The following is a 24,928-nucleotide window of genomic DNA, read 5'->3' on the forward strand; positions in this document are numbered from 1 at the left end:
TTCCACTAGTCCTGCTGTGATATTTGATGAAATAAAACTGATCAAAGCTGATCTCTTCGCTCCAATACTTACTCCCCAAAACTGCATTTCAGTCCTGTGTGTATGTGTGTGTGTGTGTGGTGTGCGCGTGTGTGTGCGCGTGCAGTGTCTGTGTTTGCATTTCAAAGCCACTGGGAGTTTTTGCCTCGACTTTAGGAGGATTCTGTGTCGGCGTGCGAACATGTTAAACCAAAGATAAGGGAATTATCAGATAGATAATGGGATGGGTGTAAAAGGGTTAGGGACGGCCATAACCCCATTAACCACACAAAACACCAGTCAAATCAAAATTGGGTTGAGTAGACGAAAAGGCCTAAAAGCCAGAGAGAAGTGAGGAACGCCGCCTCAAAAGAAGACATCCTCTTTTTTTCTGTTCACTTATGGCATTCATTTTCACGCCCCCCTCCCTTTCTGTCTCTTCTTTGTGCTGCCTGAGGTCTACTCCAACGCCAGCCTTGCCCCTTTCCTGACCAGCCTCTTTCCCCTTCTTTTTCTGTATTTCCTCTCTCCTCCCTCTCTCCGTCAAAGCAGGCTTGTCCAGAGCACTGAGGTACCTCTGTTCTGCGGCTCAGGAAAAGGATGAGAACAGCAAAGAACTTTCCAGCAACACACTGCTGTGATTTTGTGTGCATGGCTACGAGCGCATAAGTGTTTTTTGTTTTTTTTTGGTTTTTTGGGAGGGGAGGTGTGTTTTCTGTGTTTTCTCACCTCCTAGTGTTACGTTGCCGTGTAGAAAACGTCCCTGGTAGATCAGCCTCAGGATGTTAGGACTGCTGACCTGCTCTTCCTCCCAGTCTGAAAGAAAAAAAAGGGGCCGAGAGAGATGGAAAGAGAGAGTTAAAGAGAAAAGTGAACATGGAGTGAAAAGCTTCATATATCCTGTTTATCGCTTCTTTATCTTTTTCCGTAATATCACGTAAAGTTTGTCTTAAATTTCCACATTTAACCACTTTCCCATTAAAACACCATCATCATTATCATTACTGTATAATCTATAATATATAAACTGAGAACATGCAAGGTTAAGTAACATGTCACAACCTTTTAATTGCTACCTGCTATTGAATTTTCTTTATTTGTTAAGAGGCTCTGACTTCAGTTCGGCGGAGCTATATGATGAGAAGCTACTATACCAGTCCTGTGTTGTGTCAATCTCAGACTTACAGTATAATGAAAAGAAATCAGTCATTGCATCGCGGAAAGAATGACCACCAACAACCGCACTGAAGATATTTTAAGACATTCATGGCCTTTATTTTAGATTATTACATCCAGAATGTATAATATGTGGGCTTTGTGGGATTCACTACAGAATGTGAGAAAGACTCAGAGCAAGAGAAGAAAAGGTGTGGCTTGGGAAGAGCTGAAGACAAAAGTGACGGCATTAAATGAGAGAGCAGCGAGAGAGGAGGGGTGGTGTTGCACGGCAGCAGAGTCTGGCGACCAGATGTTTGTCTCCAGCTAAACAAGAGGGTGTTGGTGATGAGTGAACGCCTGCTCTGGGTCTCACAGGGTTCAGATCTGATGTCTGAGAGGAACATATCAGAAACCGACAGGACGGAACGGAAACTTCCTCTCGTGGAAGAGAATCTGGGTCCATCGGTATAATTTATAGTTTTTCACGCAAGGTGGGCTTCTGCTGAATCGGACTACATTCACAGCACCGTGGGAAAAGGCTGCAGTCTGTGCAGATCTGAAGGTGGTGTAAGGTCGGAAGTATCAAATGAATTCTAACACTGGTGTAGCAGCACTTAGGGAGTGGGTGTATTACAGAAAGGAGGTGGCTGCACTGCAATCCCACATTCCTGTATGCAATGATAATCAGGCTGACAGGAGGAGGGCGATCTAATTACCCTCCACCAAAGATTTGCACATTCCTATACTGCTACACAGACCTACATGTAAGTCATTAGCAGTGGGTTTGAATGTGATCTCAGCTCTCTGGAAACAAGAGTATAGCTCCTCAGCTGCCTTTATCGTCATTTTAGAAAACACAGCCAAGCTAAGTCATATCGTCTGGTTTCCAAGTGCATTAGCAGCTAAACAATTACTACTTCTGCAAACATACTGCAGCTGTGCTTATACAATAATGTGATTTATTACAAAATAGCACAATATGGGTTTGAGTTATCTATGTGCAGAATGTGGGAAAACAGCAAACGTTCCAGTGAGCATATCAAAGACCGCATACCAAAATATAGTCGTTTACATTTTTGCAGCTAATGTGAAGCAGACATGCGAGTCACAAAAGCACGGGGATCTCAAGTTTAAATAATGCAGCTTGGAGACAGGTATGTTTTGTGCATCTTAATCCACAAGGAGTGAAATGTGTTATGTTGGCTCACATAACCACTATTGTGATAACTTGAAATCATCCCCACGGCAAGTTTAAATCTTAAGTTCTTTCTTTGGGGAATGTATATTTAACAACCATGTTGGAAAAAGAGTAATAAAAAAAAAAAGATTAAGTAATCACTGCTCTCTTTAGCCAACAAACCATCAACTGACTACACATCTCCAAAGACTCTCCCACTGACGGAGGAACTGTGACCTGAAAGTCTGTTGACTTTCTGCTGTCACATTAAAGCTGCATTAATTGTTTTTGGCCACGATCAGTGATGGACTGTTTTTAAGGTGCTTATACTTCACGTTGGTATTTCCATTTCATGCTACTTTGACTCCACAGCATTACATAGGGAATATTGTACTTTTTACTCCACTCCTACATTATTTCAGTTATAATGAAGATGAATAAATGGCTGCATGACTTTTTCATTATCTTAACCATATGATTACACATGCTTCTGTCACTTCTTCCATCATTGCCAGGAACACTGCGGTATCTGGATGGAGACACTTACCCATCGGCCAGTTGTCATAGACGTGTTTGGCAATGTCTGCAGCCGAGTCATTGGGAGAGAAGAGGAACTCTTTCGTCTTCCCGCTGACTAAAATAAGCCGCAGGTTTATCTGCAACACAGATAAAAACAAGAAAGGCACGTTAGAACTGTGAACTGAGAAACACTATTGGGCACATTAAATGGGATATATCACAAACAACTGTCAAATGTGTCACATTAAACAAAGTGGAATCAGGAAGCACACAGATTCAAGTTAAGTAATTTCATAGGCAACAGGAGATGGATATGAGAACCCTAAGGAGCGTCTTTCCGCAGGATCAGCTCCCATCTGTCTCCCCGACTTCCTCTTCACTTTTTCTCTCATCCCTCACACTCTCCGTTTCTTTATCCTTGTTTCCCAATTCTTTCCCTGACCGGCAGCTTATCACCTTCTCACCAGCCAGTCGTCTGGCTTTGCTTTATTCTCTTGCCTGTACAATGCTTTAAACCTATACTTTATCATGTGATATTCTTCATGAGACTAAAAACCTATCCAACATTTAACTACAAATTAAAGGCCATGTGCACATTTTGTCAGCTATTTGCTGTCTGCTAACTGCATTTTCCAATTACATTTTCATTGCTTTTTTGTCATGTATTACTTTTTCTGGGTTAATTTCCTGGCAAGGAGTACAACATTAAAACCCTCTGGGTTACCGACACAAGGTAAATTTAGATTGGTATTATTCCTGAATGAGACTGAGTATCTTTCAACACGACCAACCTGGACTCTCACTGTGTAAAACATGAACAGTTAGCTGGTGTGCAATATTGAACGCTGCTAAAATGTGCACTCTGGCCCAAACAGCTTAACCCAGTAGTCAGTGGTAACAGCCAAGTATAATAATAAATGACCAATGGTGTGATTTTCAGTAGGCCAGTCCTCTTTCATTTGTCCCCTTTATACAGAGGTCAGAGGTCAGAGTCAGGTACTGAACAGCACCTCTGGAGCCAGCGTCTTGCTCAAGGACACTTCAGCAGGTCATTATGGGGTCTATCGCATGATTTTTAAGGTGGGAACAGGCCTTGAGATAATAACTACAGAGAAGAGGCAAAATCCCCCAAATCCTGATAAAAACACAAATTCTAACACACAAGGACCAAAACAGAATTACAACCAGTTTGTCTAATACAGAAAGCTTTGTAAAATGCTCATTTTAAATGAGGAGGTGGATGTGAAGATGAGGGCAACGCAGATTGTAAACTCTTCAGTGGGAGCTGGAGGTCTCTGTGCTAAAACCTACTGAACTGGATTATTCTCTCTCACAGCAAACAGCTATTTTCCTGACTCTTCGCTGTTTTCTGTTATATTATCAATATTTTTTAATATACTGTGAATGAGCGATGAGCAGCGACTTGATCAAAGGTCAAACACTTACAATCATTACACAGCACAACCTGTATGAGCATCAACATAATCTGACTGTCCAATTATTTGTGACATCCAAATTATAACTATCATCAACCCAACGATGAAAATGTGTGTCTGCTTTTACTCTCACCATTAATCAGCCAAACATAGAAGTGAACTAAGCACAGCGAGATGTTTTGCATTTAAAGCCATTAGGATGCAGATCAGGGGTTATATCTCAGCTGGCATGACGTGTATTCAGCAGCGGTATAGTGTGCCTTTAAGAGCCTGAGCAAAGGTCTGTGGTGTGTGTTTGCCTTTGCTTACTGTATTTGTGTGTCTGGCCTGCAGTGCTTGCGCATGGCACAAGCACGTGTGCGTCATTGTTGCCAGTGTGTTTCCATGTGCCGAGCGTCTGCACCCCCACCACCACCACCACCATCACCAAACCTACTCTGCTGAGCAACACACACACACACGTGAATACGTATACACACATACTCACACTCAGAGCTTGCTGCAGTGATGTAACAGAGCTAACACCAACGGATTGAAACACAGATCTTTGTAAGCACGTTATCAAATCAGCTTATAGGTTTAAGCATGGAGAGCCACACAGACACACACACACACACGCTGAACATATATACAAAACAATGCAAACACATATAGTGATAATCTGAATATATATATAGATATATATATATATACATACATACATACAACATGTATGTGTTTGTAAACTTCTTACATTCTTACATTGCATTTGTGGAGGGCCAGTTTTAACTACACAGACAGATTGTATGGAAAATGTATGTTATTATATCTGCTACCTGTTTTTATTCACATACAGCCTGAGACAACACCTGAGACTGACACTCTCAGTGAGACAGATGAAGGCACATAATGAGGAAGAGGCACGCAGAGGAAGCCCCTTTACACAAGCAAGGTCTTTCTCCTTCCTGGTTGAACACCTGGTCGTTACCATGGTGTCTCCATGGCGACAGCCAGTGGTGGGTGGCTTAACCTGATAACACCTACAAGATAGCTTTATACCCCCCCCCTCCACCTCCTCCTTCCTGCCCATTTTCCATTGTGTCACATCATATTGTCTTCCTCTCCTTGCAGCAATCTCTGCATCCCCCTCCCTCACTCTGTCTGTTTCACTCCGTCTCTCTCTCCCCCACTCTGTCAATCTCTTGTGCTGCACAATATATACAGTGGAGGAATGTACAAGGACAGAATAACAACAGGCACTGAGCCAGCCTCAATTAAACAGGGGAAACTCAGCCTTTGCCCGCTTATCATCAACCTGCACAACTTTCAATCTCTGTATCTGCTTCTCTCCCCCCTTACCCCATTTTCTTCCTGGTGACACGTGACAAATCAAAGGAAAAACCCAATGGAGACAGTGTCCTCCATCATCATCATCAATACACAAAATGAGGGAATATCTATTCAAATAATGGTGTTCATCCCTGCAGTACAGTCCAGAGACTTGTGTGAGCTTTGAAACTGTGCAGCTCGTGCTGGAACAACACCTTACTATGAAACATTAAGCTTGGTTTTTCCAATAATTTAGGCTTCTATTTCCTTGCATCACCCTTTATTCTGATTCTGATTTTAACTGAATCAAGGTCTCTCTTGCTCTTGTTCCTCTCCTCCCTCCCCCTGAGGGTCACTGTGCCTTCTCCCTGGACTCTCTTCCGCAAAGAGGCTGGTAATGTGGTTTCACAGCCAGCACAGGGAAGTATATTCAATTACAACCTACTCTCCGTAACAAACACAACAGCTCCGGGTATGTGGAGAGCATACATGCATAAACATACATATACATGACGTACACATATCCGCAGACAAACAGTCAGTTACTCATGCATACACACGGCATGTGAAAAATCAGCTGTATGAAGGCTTCGCCACTTTGCAGAGCAGGTGGAGAGCTGCAAGAAGAGACTTACTGAGTATTACACTTCCCCAATGTGAGGATGTGGATGTATTTGTGAGTTCTGGTATCAAAATGCTGAAACATCCTGGTGCAGCAGCTTCTATTCCTGGCTACTTCTGACAATAAACAAACAACGAAACAGGCGAGTTGTGCACGAAACTGGTGACGCAGCTCCCTGCTTGTCAAGTTTCCTCTTCAGACCAGACTTTCAGACACACTACAATAATGTCACCCTGCTGCCAAGTAGTGCTATGGTGTAAACATGTGAAGTAAGCAGACCCTCTTGGCTAAACACTGTTTGTACACGGTGGAGAGGAGGAAATTCAAAACCATCTATAATTATTCCTCCTTGAGTACCGCTCTCAACTCTTTCTCGAGGCAATTGTGTGTGTGTGTGTGTGTGTGTGTGTGTGTGTGTGTGTGTGTGTGCGCGTCCGTGTGTGTATGTGCGTATGTATGTTTATGTGTGCTTGTGTTTATAAGAGCATTAAAGAGTATTGCTGCTCTTTAGACCCTCTGCAGCAGTCAACAAATTACAGAGTGGGAAGCCTTCCTGTGGGAATATATTAGAGCAACTTTATATGTAGTCTGCGCAGTAAGGTTAGCCACTGCTGTCAGTGTGGATTCCTAACTGTATGAATGAATTTAAGAGAGGAGGTGGGTGATTAGCTCGACTGCGGTCTGTTTAAAGCAAGCCAGCTGGATCCAGAAGCCGCCCGCTTTGACTTGCCCATTAAATCTGGAGAAAATTTGACCGTAAACTCAAGAATGTAGCTACACAGCACTTTAACTACACAAATCCCACATGAATTATCAGTCGCTGATTTTATTGATAATTACTTGTAGGCACTTTTCTTTCTGGCACCGATTTCTGTCTGTCGGATTTCAATGAATATTAACAGCTACAAAAACAGCAGACTACTGTAATAGGCTATTTGTGGCTTGTTGGACAAACTGTGAATAAACTGCACCTTAAGAAAAAGAAGAAAAAGAGCAGCCAGAGAGACACTTGTCCCATTTTTAATTAGTCAAAACAGAGTATATAAAACAGCTTTGCAAGCTCTTCCTGATTTTGCAATACTGCAATTATTAACTCCAATTAGCATACAAATTCCATCAAGGAATCAATACTTTCTTTAATTAAAACACACTGAAACGGGTGTTTTGAAGGAGTCAGTGCACATGACGGAACAAAAGAGATGAATGCATGTTTCAGAAGCTGCAGCTTCATTTTGCTCAGGAACATAAACTCTTTTGATTTGTCAAATAACCTCATTCTGACTTCAACGTACTGAATACAATATTATAAACAGAGGGGTTTTTTTGTTGTTCGTACGAGTTGATTTCTTTGTGTGCACACATACACACAAACAGAGTGGTTACATAACAATGGCTGGCTGATAATAGTGTGATACGAGAAACAAAGCCCAAGGCAAGGATTTGTAATCTCAGAGTCTCTTTTAGTACCTGTGTCTAAGAGTTGGGGGGGGGTTGCACATTACTGCAATCAGTTTTTAGGCACCTTCTCAAACTGGTTTTTGTTATTTTCATTTTCCATCCTCAAAATGTGGTCTCTTTAATATTCATTTCAAAGCCTGACACATTACTAACTTAAGATTAAGGTTCTAGCTAAAACTACCAGCTGGCTATTTTCATTCTGGAAAGGAGGAGGATCTTCAAAATAAAAGCAGTGACAGTTCAGCTTTGTCTTAGCTCAGAATTTCTTTACAAAGAAATTCACTTAAACTTAGTTATGTTTCAGCAAAGGCAAACTCCTTGATAAAACTTTCCACAGCTTTACACAATGTGTGCAAGTTAAAAAAAAAATTACTTTAAAGAGATAATTCCTGAATATACCTTTGATGTTAAGACACATAACCAAATGTGCTAAGTACAAACATCTGCCTCACTATAATGGGCTAGTGCTGAAGGATGCGACAGACCTTTACGGTGAAATAAACAGTAGGACCTTGACCTAGCTGAATTTTGTTTATTATTAACTTAACAATCTTTATAGGGCACTTATCTATAGTGACTAATGTGCCATGCCTTGTTATGACCTACTTTACCCACAGCTGGTAACACACGGCACGCACCACATGCAAAACATTGGCTATCGGACAAAGGTTGAGGACAGATCACTTGTATATTCTGTGTATCGACCACATGTCAGGTCAGCTTCTCTTAACTTTTATATTGAGACAAATGGTCTTCTTCTTTTTTTTCTTTTTTTTTTGCTGTTACAAAAGCAATTGGAAGCTCAAGCCAAAGCGATCTGACTGATCAAGATTTATTCCAACTCCAGCTGATTATGCCTACAGTCATGCTCTGCTGGTTGCCATGCCAACACTTTTGGTAACCAGGGAGCTAGTTAGTCATCTGTGCTGTTTTGTCCTGTTTTTATGCATGTTCATTAAGTGGAAGCTGTCTCAAACTGTGCTGATGTAGTCAGTGCACAAAATAATAATGCACCATAATATTATAACAAGATAGACAGGTCTTAAGTAGGATTACATGTACTTTGGTCCTTTTGGCAACACTGAAGAAGCGTGTCTTCCTGTGAGTTGTCTTTACATTAATTCCTTTGTAGAATTCCAGATGGCTTGTGATAATGTAAATCACACGAATGAAATCAGGCATTGATTGATATTTTTATAAAGCTGTGAAAGCTCCATCAAGTCCCAGTTTCATATGTGTAAATTAATGACTACGAAGCAGGTTGGCTTCTAGCTCAGATTTTGCATTTTAGAAAAAAGGGAATAACATATTGGTTCAGTTTTTTGTCATACTTGTAGACATGCAGGTATTTAGGTTTTACCCTAGATGATCATCTTTTGAAACAAGATTTAGTATCCGGACAGACTCTGCTGGTAGGGCTCTGGGAACTGCCCTAAATGAGGTTAAGCTTTGTGAAAATATTGGTTGAAATTCATACATGCAACTGTTTGCAAATGTCCCAATTTTGGATAATGCTGCAGGGATCTGTGATTGTTGTACACAAACTTTTATTGGAGTTGCTTAAATAACTTGCCCATGGATACATTTGATTTATGGTATATATTTAGAAATAAGTTCCTTTGTAGTAAAATTGTCAAGAAAAATGGTCAGCAGAATTATTAAGCAAACCAAAACTGTGAACATACTATGTTATTATGCACTCTTACCATCCTAAGCAACATGTCACCTTTAATCTGACTACAGGTCAGAGGTCGGCTTGTGCACAGTTAAGATCTGGCATGGGTTTGACTCCTGGACGTGGGACCCCTGTCTTTCTCCACCCACATTTCCTAGAATCTATAACTCTGCCACCACTGTCCAATAAAGGAAAAATATTGAATTGATATGACAGATTAAAGTAAATTACAGTCTATGTTTACATGTAAGACGTTTGACGTGTTCTCATTGAATTATTGCTCTGATTGGACACAAAGCGAACAACGTTTACTAAAAGACTACAATACATGTGTCAACAAAGTTTGATGGAAAAAAAACACTGTACAATCACCAATGCACCAGCATTCAAACTTCCTGTTTTAACAACGGACGTGATCATGAGAGTTATCATCAAAATCTGCAGCTCTCCTCGGCTTTATGCAGCTGTACAGTGAGTTTTAATATTGTTTAGCTGTCTGGCTGCGACATCACTGTTTTGGTTCGCTCCCACCTCTCTCATAGCGTCTTTCTCAGCCACAGCAATTAGCTATCTGCTCAGCAACAAAGAGCAGACATACAAGGTTAGCCTACTATCTGGTGAACATAGTGAAACAGTTAGCAGCTAAAGAGCCACATGTTTCTCCCAGGATTTGGTAGAGACCAAACACAAAGCTAAAAGGTGGACAGACACCTGAAACCAAATGAATTGTAATGTTCTTCCGTTACTGTTGAATGTGTAAATGTTCGCCACTGGTGATAATTTGTTGTCACGGTTATTTTCACAACTTGTTTCCACTGTCCCCAAGTGGCCAAAAAAAGTCTGTTAGTGCAGGTTTAATGTCTGTAAAGTACAAACATGATAATGAGACTTTAATATTTGGTGGTTAACTCTACTAACTTCTGAAACCACGTGTGTGACCCTGTTGCCTGGAATCAAATCCCAAAAGCCATTTCCCTTTCTTGTGGCTCCCTGCTTCTGTACAAACAGAGCAGCCTGTTCAGTGGACATAAAGCACAGACCTTCTTCCTGTTCGACTCTATTACGGCCATTAATCATTAAAGAGAGTATCTACTGTAAGAGAGATTGTAAGAGCCAACACCACAGACCTCTTTGCACTTTCTGGTTCCGCTTGCTAACTTCCTGTGGTACAGACAACTAATGGCTACATTACAGGTCTAATAGCGTTTGGAAATGTACGTTTCTTTTCTTCATAATAGCATCAAACATTCTGTGGCAGATTAATTGCACAAAGTAAAGAGACCCTCCACTCACAGCCCCCAATTATTACAGAAAACTCATTAGTTGACATTGAATATTTTTGCATTTTAATGTCCTCTAGTGTCTGACCCTTTAGTGTCCTCAACGTCTTGGGTTTACTGTCATTATTTCACTGCTGCAGTCTGGGTTTTGGATCCAGCAGTAACTGAACAACAAAAATACTCCCTTCTTCTTTTAGCCGCTCTCACTACTATCAGTCATATGTCTCATTACTCAATTGCCCCATCATACCTCGTATCTCTCTCCAAGCCCTTGTCCTTTTGTACTGTCATTCAGAAAGACCTATCCTTTGATATGCTGACGTATTCATCACAGCCAAATCCACTCCGCTCCTCTTTTCGCTCCCTCTCCTTCCTGTCACGAGCACGATCAGCTGTTACCACAGCGCTATAGCCAGCACTGTACCTGACAGCTCTCTGCTTTCTGTCCTCCCTCTTCATCACTCCCCACATTTACATGCAGATAACCCTTTAATCCATCAGCTGCTTCTCCTCTCTCCAGAACCAGGTAGAGCTCCCTTTCATGCTGTCATTTCCCCTCCCAGTGTCTTTGAAAACTCACCTCGCTTAACTCGCGCACATCCGCCCAGGGCTGCATTCCTCCCTCCTGACAGACGTCAGGTAGGTGCGTTTGATCACTAGTTCTCACTATCGCTTCCTCTCTGTGATCAGAGCTGTCACAAAAGGTTAAGGCAGGTTTGCCTCGCACGACGGCCTCCTGCCACTGCCTCGACTCTACGCCTCGCTTCTTCACACTTCCAAATGGCTGTTCCAACATCCCAGGGCCAAACTGAAGTAACATGCCAAACAGGAGCCAACTACTGTGCATTACCCACTGGTAAAGCAAAGGGATCAAAGGGAGCTTTATCCAACATTACAGTGCTACATTACAGAGCGAGAGTGGTGTGATGAAGATGGTACTACACAGTGCAGTGTGAGCTTGCCTGGTGAAGAGGTTCAAGCCCATCTAAATATTTTCACAAAAGCACATGCCTTGGCTTTCACATCTTTGGCTGCCCGCTTTTTGATGCTTCTCACTTTTACCACAGTAAAAACCAGAACAATAGGAAAACCATAGTTACACTATGGAGGCATTAAAGGGAGAATAAAGAGGCAGGTGTGGAGAAAAGAATAGTCAGATAGTCAATAATGGAAGAACTCTATAGGACTCTGTAACAGCAGAAAGTAGAGTTTGACATTTTAGGTGACACCCTTATTCACTTTCTTGCCAAGAGTTAAATGAGAACAGTGATACCACACTCATATTTGCTGGGCAGGTGGTTAGCTTAGCCTAGCATAAAGACAGGCTGTAACATGTTAAAGAGCTTCAGAGGTGCTTAAAACATGCGTGGACAGAGCCAGGCTAGATGTTTCCAGTTATTTATAGTTTATATTTAGTCGGCATTAATCATTTCATCCAAGTCTCAGCAGCAAAGTGAATCGAAATGTCACACTATTCCTTTAACGTTAAACATATGTGGCTTCCGCATCTAAAACAGAGCGGATCAACCTGACGTGACTTAACTCTCCAAAATCATTCAGAACACGATGTTAACCCTGTCGTGCGAGAGACAGAATAGGCATGACTTTTAAATGTTTAGCTCTGAAACAATCTTCCTCCCCACAAGTTCCTCTTTTGACAATGACTGTACTGTTAAGCTCTAATAAAGAAGGTAATGCTTTCTTTAAATTTTACTATTAATGAAGCACATTTAGCGTTTACATTTCACACATCTGACTTTACTGCACATTTTTACATGCCATTTTCATATGCATCTAAGCTAAATTGCATACTATTAATATTCTTAATGTTCTTTCTTTACTTTTTATCCTGTTCCTGTTTTTCCCTCTTTTTTTATGCATGGAAATCAGCAAAGGAAGCAAACTAAGAATTTCATCATACAGTGCATCCTGTTCTTCAGTGCAAACAATAAATAAAGCTGTTGTCTCTCTACCAATCTATGCACATTACTGAGACAAATATAAACACACACAGTCATCACTCATTACCAAGTTGCAAGACGCTATACTGAAGATGAAAAACTTCGGTTCATCTTCACTTTGGTTTAAAGTGCAACAACATACCACTACTGCCTGTGGTGAATCAGCCATTAGATTTAAAAAAAAAAACAAAAAAAAAAACACATCAGACTAAACCACCACGCAGTGACTGAGGTTACAGTTTGTCTGTGTGGGTTAAAACGTAGCCACGGGTATGAAGCCGCACGCCACTAGCCGCCATTTAACAAAACACACACAAACATATACACATCTCTGCCAGTTATTGTTAATTATAAAGACTGCAGCTGCCATGCTCTGCCCAAAGTAAAATTAATTTCCCACGATTAATTAGCTGCTCTGATTAATGACACAACGTCAACCCTCAATATGCTGCTGCAAGCATGGGACATATCATTCAAATTGGCCTGTTCTCAGAACCCTGTGTTCGCCAGACTGTTCGCAGCCGTTTCTCTGCAGGATAAACACCTACAGACAGTCAGCACAGGTAGTAAGGAGACTTTATAAAAGTCCAAAGAAAATGAGAGAAAGATGGAAACATGACAGTTTGACTCTGTTGACACTGTTTTTTCTCATGATACTTCCCGGTGTCTATAAGCATCAGTTGAAGGGTTGAAGACACATCAAGCTCCACTGTCCTCGTCTCATCAGGGAGAAAAAGAAACTCAAATAAACACATTCAGAGAGCGAGAAATCAAACATGTAACAGGGAAAGACAGTGTGACATGAAAACACAAGAAAACATGAAGAAAGAAATTGGATATGACCAACAGAAAGAGAGCTTAAACAGTGAGAGGAGAGAAAAAGACAACAAAGATCTGCAGGGGCCTGTATTACACATCGGCACCAAAGTGCTGATGCTGAACAGACGCCATGACAGTCACGACGGGGTCCGATGTTATAGGAGGACAGAGGAAACGCTGACACGTCTGTAGGCAAGCCCAAGGGACCGAGGGAGGAAATGAGAGCGCACGAGAGGGACCGGAGGATTCAAAGAGGGAACATCGAAGGTCAGAGAGAGAGAGAGGCGGCGAGAAGAAGAACCGTGAATGTGAATGAAGGTGGTGAAATCCACGTAGTTTTTGACGATTATCCACCAACTAATTGGAGCTTTACATCCGCATACGTTTGCGCATGCATTAACACACAAATATTTGCGTGCGCACTCAAAATGCCTGCTGGTGGGGCTGCTGAGGCGTTACTTTTGAAGCCGTGGGCCGAGACGTGAAATTGCTCTTGTACGCTTCAATCGATTCTCTTTTAATCTCTCAGCGTCTAGACAGTCTGTCCCAATCTCCCAGTGAAACGCAAGGCAAGAGACGACAAGGTGCTAAACAGTGAAATAAATATGCAACTGTGGTTGTCATTAATGGTTGAGCAAAAACTAAGAAAAGAAACAAAGTGATACAGGTAGTGAAACTTGCCTGGTTGACCTAGAAGTCAGAGGTGACAGCTAGAGAAAGCACCTCTGGAGCTGATGAGGCTTTATACGGATTGATCCACCTTCTTCTCCGGATTCAAACAGTGCGAATGGAAAGGGAAGCAACAGCTGTTTGAAACTGTTCTCAAGATAGTTCTGGGAAAGGGACAATATGTTCGATGCTAAAGACCTTCCTCGTACCTTAAATTTCTGTAACTTTCTTAAACCAACAGTCTGTCATTCATTTCCTACTCTCTTATTTCATTCTTCACTTTCCGACTGGCTGCAGTTCAGTCCGCTTTCAAGTGTGGCCATTCAAAACAACTACATAACAAACAACACATCATATTGTAAACTATTATTTTCCAGCGTAACCTAACCTTAAGTTTTCCTCTGACATCCGAGCCTGATTTTTACTGTGCTTTAACAGCACAGTGTGGAGACGTTACATGATGTCCTCTGTGTTAAAAATGTACCCTACCCTAATTTAGGAGCACAATGGATGGTTACATCTGGTCCTTTGTGTCTGGTAAATGGAGGGAAAATTGACTGCCGGCTGGGAAGCAGAAATAAAAACAGAGCTGCTTCAGGAAACAAGGCAAAGCATCTGAAACCTGTTCACCTGTTCAGCAAAACAGTTTGTTCACACAATATCATTTCAGCTGCTTTAGGGAACAGTCTTTAACAAAAGGAGACGAACAGAGCCACTACAGAATTTGAAAGATTTTTGTTTTACATTTGAAACAAAACAAATTACTGTTAAATAGAAAGCTGCAACTGAAAGAAAACTGCTGTGGCATTGGAGTTTTGAATCTGTATTCATCTGAGAGATAGCTCTGCAGTTTGCCTTGTTGTCTTTCTGTGTAGTTCAGTTTCCAGAAATGGACATCAGTTGCTGAGTTGCTGTCCAGCCACCAGCAGACACACATACCCGCAGGCCAACATGCCACATGTCGCCATGCTGCTGGTGTGATGGGACCACACAGAGGGTTGATGATCCCCAATGAAGGCTTTGATGAAAGGACCTCCTGTCCTTTTACCTCCTTCATCCTAGCATTTGGTCTGCAGCAGCCCTGTGTGTTCACGCCTCCTCCTCCTCCTCTAACTCTCCTTCACTTCCATCACAGGGTGTTTCACCAGTGTGACTTCCTCCCCCATGTTTTCCTGACCCCCGCTATGTGAAAGCCCTGGAGTCAAATAAAGCATCCCCATACTGTTCTCCCCCTCCCTCCCAAGAGAACTACCTACTCTGCGGTGACCTCTGCCTTCCCCTGTCTCCCCCCTTCCTCCCTCCTCTGTCTCTACACACCCACCCCCCCTTCTTTTTCCTAGGTGGTCTCCCCAGCCGTGTGTAGTGGATGCCCCGCAGTCAGGATTAGCTTGATTTGTAACCTTTCAGGTTGTCCTTTCCAAGCACAAGCTTTTCCTGTTTTCTTTATCTGTGCATCTAAAATGAAGGTTTAAAATACTGATGAATCTATTTTTACATTCACAGCTTTAAGAATAAGCCTTGTGGCAAAGTGAAAAAACACTGAAATGATTAGTCAATTCATCAAAGTCATTTAACAGAAGCTAATTTTGATGGTTGGTTAATCATTGAAGACATTTACTAAGCGAAATGCTGATCCCTCATTGGTTCCAGCTTCTCCAATGTGTGAATTTGAATTTTTTTTGCTTTATTCTTTATTCTTTATATTATTTCATACTAAATATCTTTGGTATTTTGCTATATTTCATGCTCAGGGAAATTTTTGACACGTTAAACTAAATAATTAAAGTATTAATCAAAAAAATAATCAACAGATTAATCAATAATGAAAATAATTATGAATTGCAGATAAAATCAATAGAAATTTGCTGTCTTTTCTCTTTGTCTACACAGGTAGGAGTCCAACATACCATTAACATATACATCATCTCTCATGATCCTGTGTTTAATGCCACTGCAGCACAGGTGAAAATGCAGTTTCATTTTTGCTGTGTGTTCAGAGTGAGAGAAATTCAGACTACATGTCTCTCTGGGAGTTGGGAAAACCTTTCAAATCCATTATCCGGGAGTGCATGGTTGCCTGGTAAATCCAATTCTGTTACTTAGTTCCTGACAAGTTGTTTATTTTTGTAGATGTTTTCAACCCGTAAAGGAAGAACAGCACAATGCTGCACATAATGAGGCTCCAAAAACTATTACTGTCTCTGTCTTTTTCCTCAGATACTATAAAGCAATTTCAAGAATACAATGATGGAAGAGAAAGAGAGAGAGAGAGAGAGAGAGAGAGAGAGGGAGAGAGAGAGACATAGAGAGCAATGGCTGCGAGACAGCAGTTACATTCACAACACTGCATTTCCTTTTCTCCTCCAGAAAACAGCACTGCCCTGCAGTCATAACTCACGTGATGCCATGTGTGTGTAGAAGAAAAAATGTGTCTACATGTGTGTGTGTGAGAGAGAGCGAGAGAAAGAAATACAGATAGAGACTGCTGGCAAGCTAAAACGCCCTCTGTGCTGGAATTTACCAGATGGCACAGGACAGAAACAACCAGGGGTATTATTACCACACACACGCATGCACGCACGCACACACACACACACACACACACACACAGCATTTTCTAGGCCTGGTCGGGAACGAGGGAGCATGCAGTGAGTGGGGTAGATGTAGGTTTACATGCATGTGCAATACTAAACATAACAAACATAAACTTGTTCTTCAAGCAAAGTTCCATCTAGATTCCTCCGGCAGTTTACACCTAATAACACACACATAAATCACTCACAGTTATAAAACTAGCACAACGCCCTGTAAAGCTGAGCAATAGACACTGAAGTTTACAAGATTGCCAATTTTAGTACAAAGAGCAGCTACATTACAGATTAGAAGTCAACAGACATGACACCGTACAATCCTGTATAATATCTTCACTTTATGTTAAGACTTTGCTGGAAAGCTGTATATTCAGCTCTAGGGTCATTTTGAGGCAGTTAATGGTGTTTCATTGTAGTTATAATGACTATTTTGTCTATACTTTACAATATGGTGCATACATAATTTTTTGTGTTGCAGAGTTAATTCAACAGACAATGCATCTTGGACTTAGTCTATGTATGGACATTAGGCAAAGTCATCTACATTCATGTTCAAGTAAAGATTAAAGTACAGAAAATGACTGAATTATCAAAACAGACACAAATTTAACGTGCAACTGTCTTTGTTTTGTTTTTTTTCCATTGTAGTGTGGTTAGAGATCTGATCTAGCCACTGGTTATGTTTATGTTGTGCACAACAGGAAAAAGGCAGCCTCAGTGGGGAGACAGTGGAGGCAACCGGTTACACAAGTCGAGGGGGGGGGTGGCAGCTGGGGACCCAATCAAGATCTTTCACAAACATTGTTCCACACCAAGGCAGAATACGGATACAGATGATATAATCAGGCGAGGCGTGCTGTTTAGGGGATGTTGAGCTGCCTGTTACATGACCATAATGAAGATGTTTACAGCCATGTAGTACAATAAAGAATTTGCTTCTCATACATCCACCTGGGAGGCATGGTAGCTTAAAGGTTACGGCGCACTTTAACTTCACAGATATAGACCTGTTTATTCAACACTGTGACCTTTGGATTAGAAATTAGACAGGATTACTGTACCTGCCATCTCTCAGCCTTAATGGTTGTTGTCAGCCTTAAACCACGCTGTACTATGAACTGCAACTGTACTAAGATCAGCTGACTGAGCTATTCTGTGCCAAGCTAAATGGAAGTCAGCTAAACTTAGCTAAAACACGCCACCCAACCCTTACTCACCCACAATCAGCCGATCTTTCAAACCCACTAGCCTAGATTACTGACACTGATACATAGTCAGTGAGTGCTGCTGTTTTGCTCATAACTGTACATAAAGTCAAATGATCTCTTGTTCAGAGAAGTCACTTCTCAAAAATATGCAGTTAAACTCAACTACAAGTGCATAACTGATGTCCTCTGCGAAAGTCAAAGTTCTGCTGCTTCCCTCAAGATAAACCAAAGCTTCCTCATTACAAGAAACGGAGGAAAAAAATAGATGAAAAGCCCTCAGTCATTCTAGTCCAAGGTCCAATGCTTCATTACTGCTGGCTCGTCCAGATAAGAACACACACATGAAACACACACACACACACACACACACACAAACACACACGCACGCACACACACACACACAAAACCCCTGCTGGGATCATTAGAGATATTCATAGTCAGAGTGCTCCATAGCATCCAACATGCAATGACAAATTTGTGCAAGACAGCATGAAGGCCAAATATACCCTCTCTCCATGCTCTCTCCACTCTCTCTCACACACACACACACACACACACACACACACACACACACACACACACACTTCCTCATCTTGGAACTCTGTCTTTAACTCTTCGGTGACCCCAGCCTCATATCGCTCTATCTTAAAACCAGTGAAGCCAAAAAAAGGCAAATTTGTATCTTTACCATCCGTCTCATTCTTACTGTGTCCACTGATACACCAACAAGCTTTTCAACAACAAGCAAGAAACACTTCCTGCTAAATTTCTTTCAAACTTGCAATTACAGCTCACAAATTCAAAGACTAAGTCCATGAAAAAGGTGAAATATGAAAAAAAAAAAAAAAAGAGCCGACCTACTGCTGTCTATACTGTGACCACTGAAGGCCTCAGTACTGAAGCTGGCTTGGTTTACCAGCTGGGGATTAAGGCTTTAGTAATACTGCTTGCTAGATATGACACAAGTTTCTGAGATGGTTACCTAGCACCCGTTGCTGTTGATAAAGTTGCTAAGGAAGTGCTGGTTCCGGAAGGGTTTTCCACCCATTCTCTATTTTGATTTGGAATTCTTCCTTAAAAAATAGACAAAGCAGGAAAATGAGGAAACTGCTGTGTGTTCTATGTTGTATTACAAAACTAAAGAGATTAATTGATCATGAAAACAATTATTCGCTGCTGCCCCTATCAGCTACAATAGCATGAGTTTGTCATGTTGCTCCGGAAACCACGCCGAGTTGGGTTCAAGTACAAAAAGCTTGTCGGACCATTTACATTCTGAAAGCGTAAAAAAAAAAAAGTTAATTGACAGCCACAGCAGAGTAAAAGTCTGGGTTAAAGGCATGAGAGTGAGGACCGGAGGCCAGCTGATTCTGTTGGAACATCCAGTCGATGAGGCTTGACCTTTGGATGACTGCTCTATGGCTCATGCCTGCCCTGTCTGAGACCCGAAGAGTCTCAACACTGACCCTCTAATTCCCTCAGTAAGTATTGTCTGTCTGACTGCACTGGCACAGGACGTTCGAATATCAGGACAGATTTAAGCACTGATTTAGAAATGGCAGCCTGTCCCAAAATGTATCAGGAAGAGGGACAGTTGACTCTTGCTAGCTGCTCTGACGCACTCACTTACACACACTCACACTCACACACACTCACACACACACGTACAGTCTGTGCTGGCAAGGCAAAGCTTTAATATAAATGTCCCCTCAGCTGGAAATTGTTTCCAGTGCAGCTGAAAGGCTCCTTTTATTGAGCTAGTCAAACACCACCACCACCACCCACCCCAACCCCCACTCCCCATCCTCTACTATTCCCCCACACACGCATGCGCGTACACACATACACTGTCTTTCTTCTACTCAACATTTAGACTTACAATGAAATACAGTGTTTGGTTTTTTTTTTTGCTCTAGTGCTTTTGTTTTACATCTATTGAAATTACACAGAAAGGAAAACTGCAGTCACATTGCTTTATGGAAAGTTCCCTTTCCTGTAACATCCCTTGAATGCAGAATAAGAGACTGTATCAAGAGGCCTGAGTTTGTCAGAGCAATTAATGCCCTGGTGTAAAACTGAAATGGATACTGTACATGCGCTGAGCGCATTGATTGAGCATGTTATTTGTGCAGAGTTTCCATTAGAAACGTATTATCTGAAAGGACCACATAAGCTACTGACTGAGCGAGCCTCCGTTTGCAATTATAATTCACATTAGTTGACATTACAGATTGGCATGTGGGTAGAATATTTGATGAAGCTAACATTTCACTCCACACAACTGCCTCAGGTGATAGAGGAATTTAACAAAGCAGCAAGTTCTCGCTTTTCCTTTTAGAAAACCGACTTCTCTAAATAAAGTGCAGCAAGAGAAGCTTTTGTTTGGCTCATCATCCTATTCCCTACATTTCATGTCTCTACTTTCACAACTCGAGTTTCTCTTCCTCCTTTGAGTTTCTCAATTCAGTCAGACCACAGCATCCCCTGAATTTCATTAGCACCAGGAGGCTGTAACTCATCTTCTCCTTTTTTTTTTTTTTTTAATATCAAAAAGTTGAACTGCGGACACTGCAGACATATCTTTAATATCATGTCTGGGTATGTGGGGTAATGTGTTTTAAGGCAAAAAGGACTTTGTATTTGGATTTAGTATTTCACCACCTAAATTATGTTCCTCCAATTGTGGAGAAGGCTTTCAACAGCTTCATGTCTGGGGATCTTCTTTTTTCTATTAGGAAATTTTTAGGAAAATGAATGAATAAAACAAAGTCAAAAAATTTCCATCTTTCTGCTGGCTAGTCAGACCTAAGCAAGGAACACCAGGGACCAAATGGCAGAGTGCCAAAGCCTAGACGCACAACACCATTGCATGCAAACAATGGCCTTTAGATGCAGCTTAGTTTGTGCTGGTATCTGGAGCAAAAGTGAACCAGAGTGGGTGTTACTCCACTGGCGAAGCCAACAGCAAACACGTCACTCTCAACAGGAAGAACAGGTTGTGCTTTAGCTGGTTTCTCTGTACAAATCTGTGCATGCATAAATACTTGACAAAATATACACACACACAAACACATACCTCAAAAGTGGCTGCAGGCATACAGGAGTCGAGTTAGGATTTCTTTGTCGTGTTAGCGCCATCTGAGAGCTCACATCTTACTCACATTCACACCCACTGATTTATGTCATGCCCTGACTGTAACACTTGGCATAAAAGCTGAGGTGTATCCTTACTTTACTTCTGTACTGAGGTGTTCAGTATCCAGCATGTACTACAGAGACTACTGCTGCGAATGTGGGGTACATGTGTCGCTACCACTGCTCCGATTCCGATATTCAATGACATACAGCACACAATAAAATGCCTATTCACTGTCAAGAGAGATCAGGACCAGTATCAATAGTGTAGACCAGAAGTTTCCCCTTGAACTGGGACCATGGGAGCCCCCATAACGGTGAAGTAGTTCAACACATTCCTCAGCCTGAGCAAAGCCATACCTGCCAACAATGACTGCTGAACTGACTGCTGAAAGGAGGGGGAATTTCCCCCAGAATAAGCGCTTATCCCAACATACACACACAGACACTTTTTCTTCGAAACCCTCTGGATTACTCACAGAACCGTTCAGACTTCTAGCTGGGTTGATCAGAAATGCAAACTGACAACAGAAGAGATAGGGTCTTACTTTGAAGCCTGATGCGTGAGGAAATCTAATAGCCATTGCCTCATCCTGAAGATCTAATCTTGGTGGTTATTAAAGTTTGCTTTGTGAAATGTGTCTCTTGCCTGGATCGTCAGGAGTGCTACCGTCAACAAAAACCTCTTAGCTCTGGTTTTAACTTGATTACCCCGAGCAAACATCCAAGTTAAGGTAACAGTTTGAGTGAGACATCTAAATCCGTCCAATAACCAAAGTTTAAATGAGTTGTTTAGTGGATTCAGTGTCTGGAAGCATGTGCGGTGACCTCCAGAATACAGGAAAACATGATTTTTCTTAAAGATTTCATGGCTTTGTTAAGGATTATTGTTATTGCTTTGAGCTAACTTAAAACCAACCAGCACTCCTATCTAATCTGAACATCAGGATAACATGCCAGCTGTAACATGAAGGGTTTTTTTTTTGCCCTCGCAACTGCTACTGGTGCCACACATTCTTCACCCACGCCATTTTCCTTCGTTTTACTGTGTTACCTTTGTGGCACATGCACAGAGCAGCGAAAGAAACCAGGTTAAACTGTGTACGAACACAGCAGAAGAAGCCTGACTCTACAGTGATTACAACCCTGACACAAGCAGAGCATACATTGCATGGAAAAGTAGGTTGAGAAACTTTAAGAAAGGTAAAAGATGAAAACATTTTTTTAGATGTTATCCATCAACAACAGCAATATATATTCAATAAGCTCATTATACTGCAGGACTCCCATAGACGGAACATGCAGCTATAGAGCATATTATGAATAACTTGTCAGCTGGAGCAGACATCAAGGATGGAAAAGGGAAAGCAGGAATGTTGACAGGTATGTGCAACTAGATCTGCACAGCAGATATTCACAGACATAGGGATGCACGTGCACAGACACATGTCACATTGAAGAACACAAAGCCAAACATAAGCAAACAAACAGTTACATAAGCAATCAATGGATGAGGGGCTCACAATAGGACTTCCTGTTGGTGTTGCAGACATGCATCGATAGGATTGAATTAACTCTACACAGTCACAGAGGACAGCTGGACATACACATTGACAAAAGCATTGCTAATATCAGCAGCTGTCAATACAAATTAAAAAAAGTTCAATCCTTCTTACAGAAAACATGACACAGTCTCACAGAGAACAGACACACCACCACACTGTCTGCAAAGCTGTATACAATTCATTTTACATTCATAGCAATAAATAGAAAACCAACATGTGTACAGTAATACAACCACACGCATTATTAAAACCACATCATTCATCTTAAGTAGAACAGGTATTTTAGCTGCTGTATTGATCTATCAGTGTTTCCAACTTTGAGTCATCAGTTTCCTGAAATGCTTGAAAAAAGTAACACGAACTGAGCACAGCTCTCCAGCACCTTCAGAACTCCTGTCAGAACTAACCGTGGCGCTCCGAGTCCTACATGTGACAGTGTCAGAGTCAATATATCAACTCCTGCACCCGGGCGGAATGATGTAATCCTGATCTGTGACTCAGACTTGCGACACATGGCATCGGTAACACACACACGTATTCATTGACATGCCTCATCCAACTGGCACTGTCAGGACTCAATAGTGTTCTCTCTCTCTCTCTCTCTCTCTCTCTCCCTGTGAACGTGCCAATCAAAGCCCCGTGAGCGGCTTCCTCCTGCCTGAGGCTGAAGAACGCCCGCGGACCTCTCTCGGCCTCCAGCTACTCGGTGTCATACATGCTGAGCTAAGCTCGAGTGGGAAGAGAGGGGCAGGGAGCTGCTGTTTTCAGCAGCAAGGATTCCCCACCCATTGTTCTTTCATCCGTGACCAACACACCGCTGACCTCTGACCCTAACCTTTGACACCTTTGTGTGTGTCTTTGTGGGTGTGTATGTCTGTGTTTCTGTGTGTCCAAAGGGGGTCTCTTGAACAATGTGGGAGTGAACTATAAACTGCTTTCAAAGCACTAAAATATTAATTAGCCACACACAGAACAGCAGCGATAACTAGCGTTTAGCGACACAATGTTACAGTAAAACAAAAGAATACTATTCTGAATAGAGTTTACTTAGAGATAGTAACCATAAAGCTGAAACGACTACTTCATTAATCGATTAGTTGATTTACAGGAAACTAATGAGCAACAATTTTGATAGTCGATTGTTAAGTCATATTTTTTTAAGCAAAAATGCCAAAAATTCAGCAACAGACATTTTTTTTATGATTTAACGACCACATGATTAATAAAGAAAATGATCAGCAGATTAATGGAAAATTAAAATAATCTATTAGACACAGCTCTACATAAACCTACAAACCCACAATACTTATTGTGACAAGTGAAGGAAGACGCCGACACACTGGCAGCCACTTGCACTAACTTTAACAATGTTTCCATCAAAGGACAACAGCAGCACTTCCAGGCAATAAGAGAAGGCCACACTGACTTTAAGAGCTTATGTGGTGCAGGGGCTGTCTGTTTAAATGAATGATGAAGGTCTAAAGACTGAAATATTGTAAATAAAGTGAGCACAAGTGATCAGGTGTCTGCCTCAGTCAAGAGTTTATAATCCAACACACCTGTCAGTAGAAACTTATGTTGAGTAAGAAGTTTGTCGAATCTGTTCTACAAAGGTTCTTTTCAAACTTTCAAATTCCACTCAATGCAAAACTACTGATCGTTACAGATGAACAATTTCACCTTAAGGGTTAATACATTCTATCGTACCTCCTGGTGTGGTTGAGTCAAGGCTGTGATTGCCACCTCCAACGCAAATTAACACGTACTCACCACTGCACAAATGACGGGGTGTTTGAATACAACCCACTGAGTGTGTATGAGTGTGTATATGTGGTAACGGTGTTTAATTCTTCATATCATGTCAAGATCAAATGTGTGTCTGTAGGCCATTAGTAAACACTTCCGACCAGAGGGAGAAGCCACACAGTCATGTTGTTATTACTTTCTAATAAGGCAAGATGTAACTATTGGCTTATGGATGCCAGGTTGTGCCCAGGTTTATCACCACTTAACTTCTGGAATATCAGAAATACTTCAACTTATAACAACCTTGTAAAGCTACTCTGATTTTATAGCTGCTAATACAATAACGCAACTGTGAGCAAACGTGAGAAGAGCCAGACATCTGCACAAGATAAGGAAATTGTGGTGAACAGACGAAGCAGCAATGGTGATGATGAAATTAAATGGCTTGGATTTCTTAAGCTGGATAAAAAGCAAAGCAATTTCTGTTGCAAGACACGCCTGCAACCTGTGCAGGAGAAGACGGCAAACACAACAAACCCTCTCCACCTTTTGAAATGGTAGCCCACAATCCCACAAGTGCATG

General features: G+C 41.6%; 1 protein-coding gene across 1 annotated transcript in view; it reads right to left on the reverse strand.

Moving 5' to 3' along the window:
* The window catches only part of ubl3a (ubiquitin-like 3a), a 34,260-nt gene that overhangs the window by 4,715 nt on the left and 4,617 nt on the right, over window positions 1–24,928 (reverse strand). The window contains exons 2-3 of the mRNA XM_023416592.2: window positions 2,901–3,009; window positions 748–834 (exon numbers count right to left, since the gene is read on the reverse strand). Coding sequence (XP_023272360.1) covers window positions 748–834; window positions 2,901–3,009 — 196 coding nt within the window. The remainder of the gene's footprint in view (window positions 1–747; window positions 835–2,900; window positions 3,010–24,928) is intronic.

Source organism: Seriola lalandi, unplaced genomic scaffold (genome assembly GCF_002814215.2).
Source record: "Seriola lalandi dorsalis isolate HSWRI2012SDOR001 ecotype SW California unplaced genomic scaffold, Sedor1 jcf7180002054567, whole genome shotgun sequence".
Taxonomy (NCBI): domain Eukaryota; kingdom Metazoa; phylum Chordata; class Actinopteri; order Carangiformes; family Carangidae; genus Seriola; species Seriola lalandi.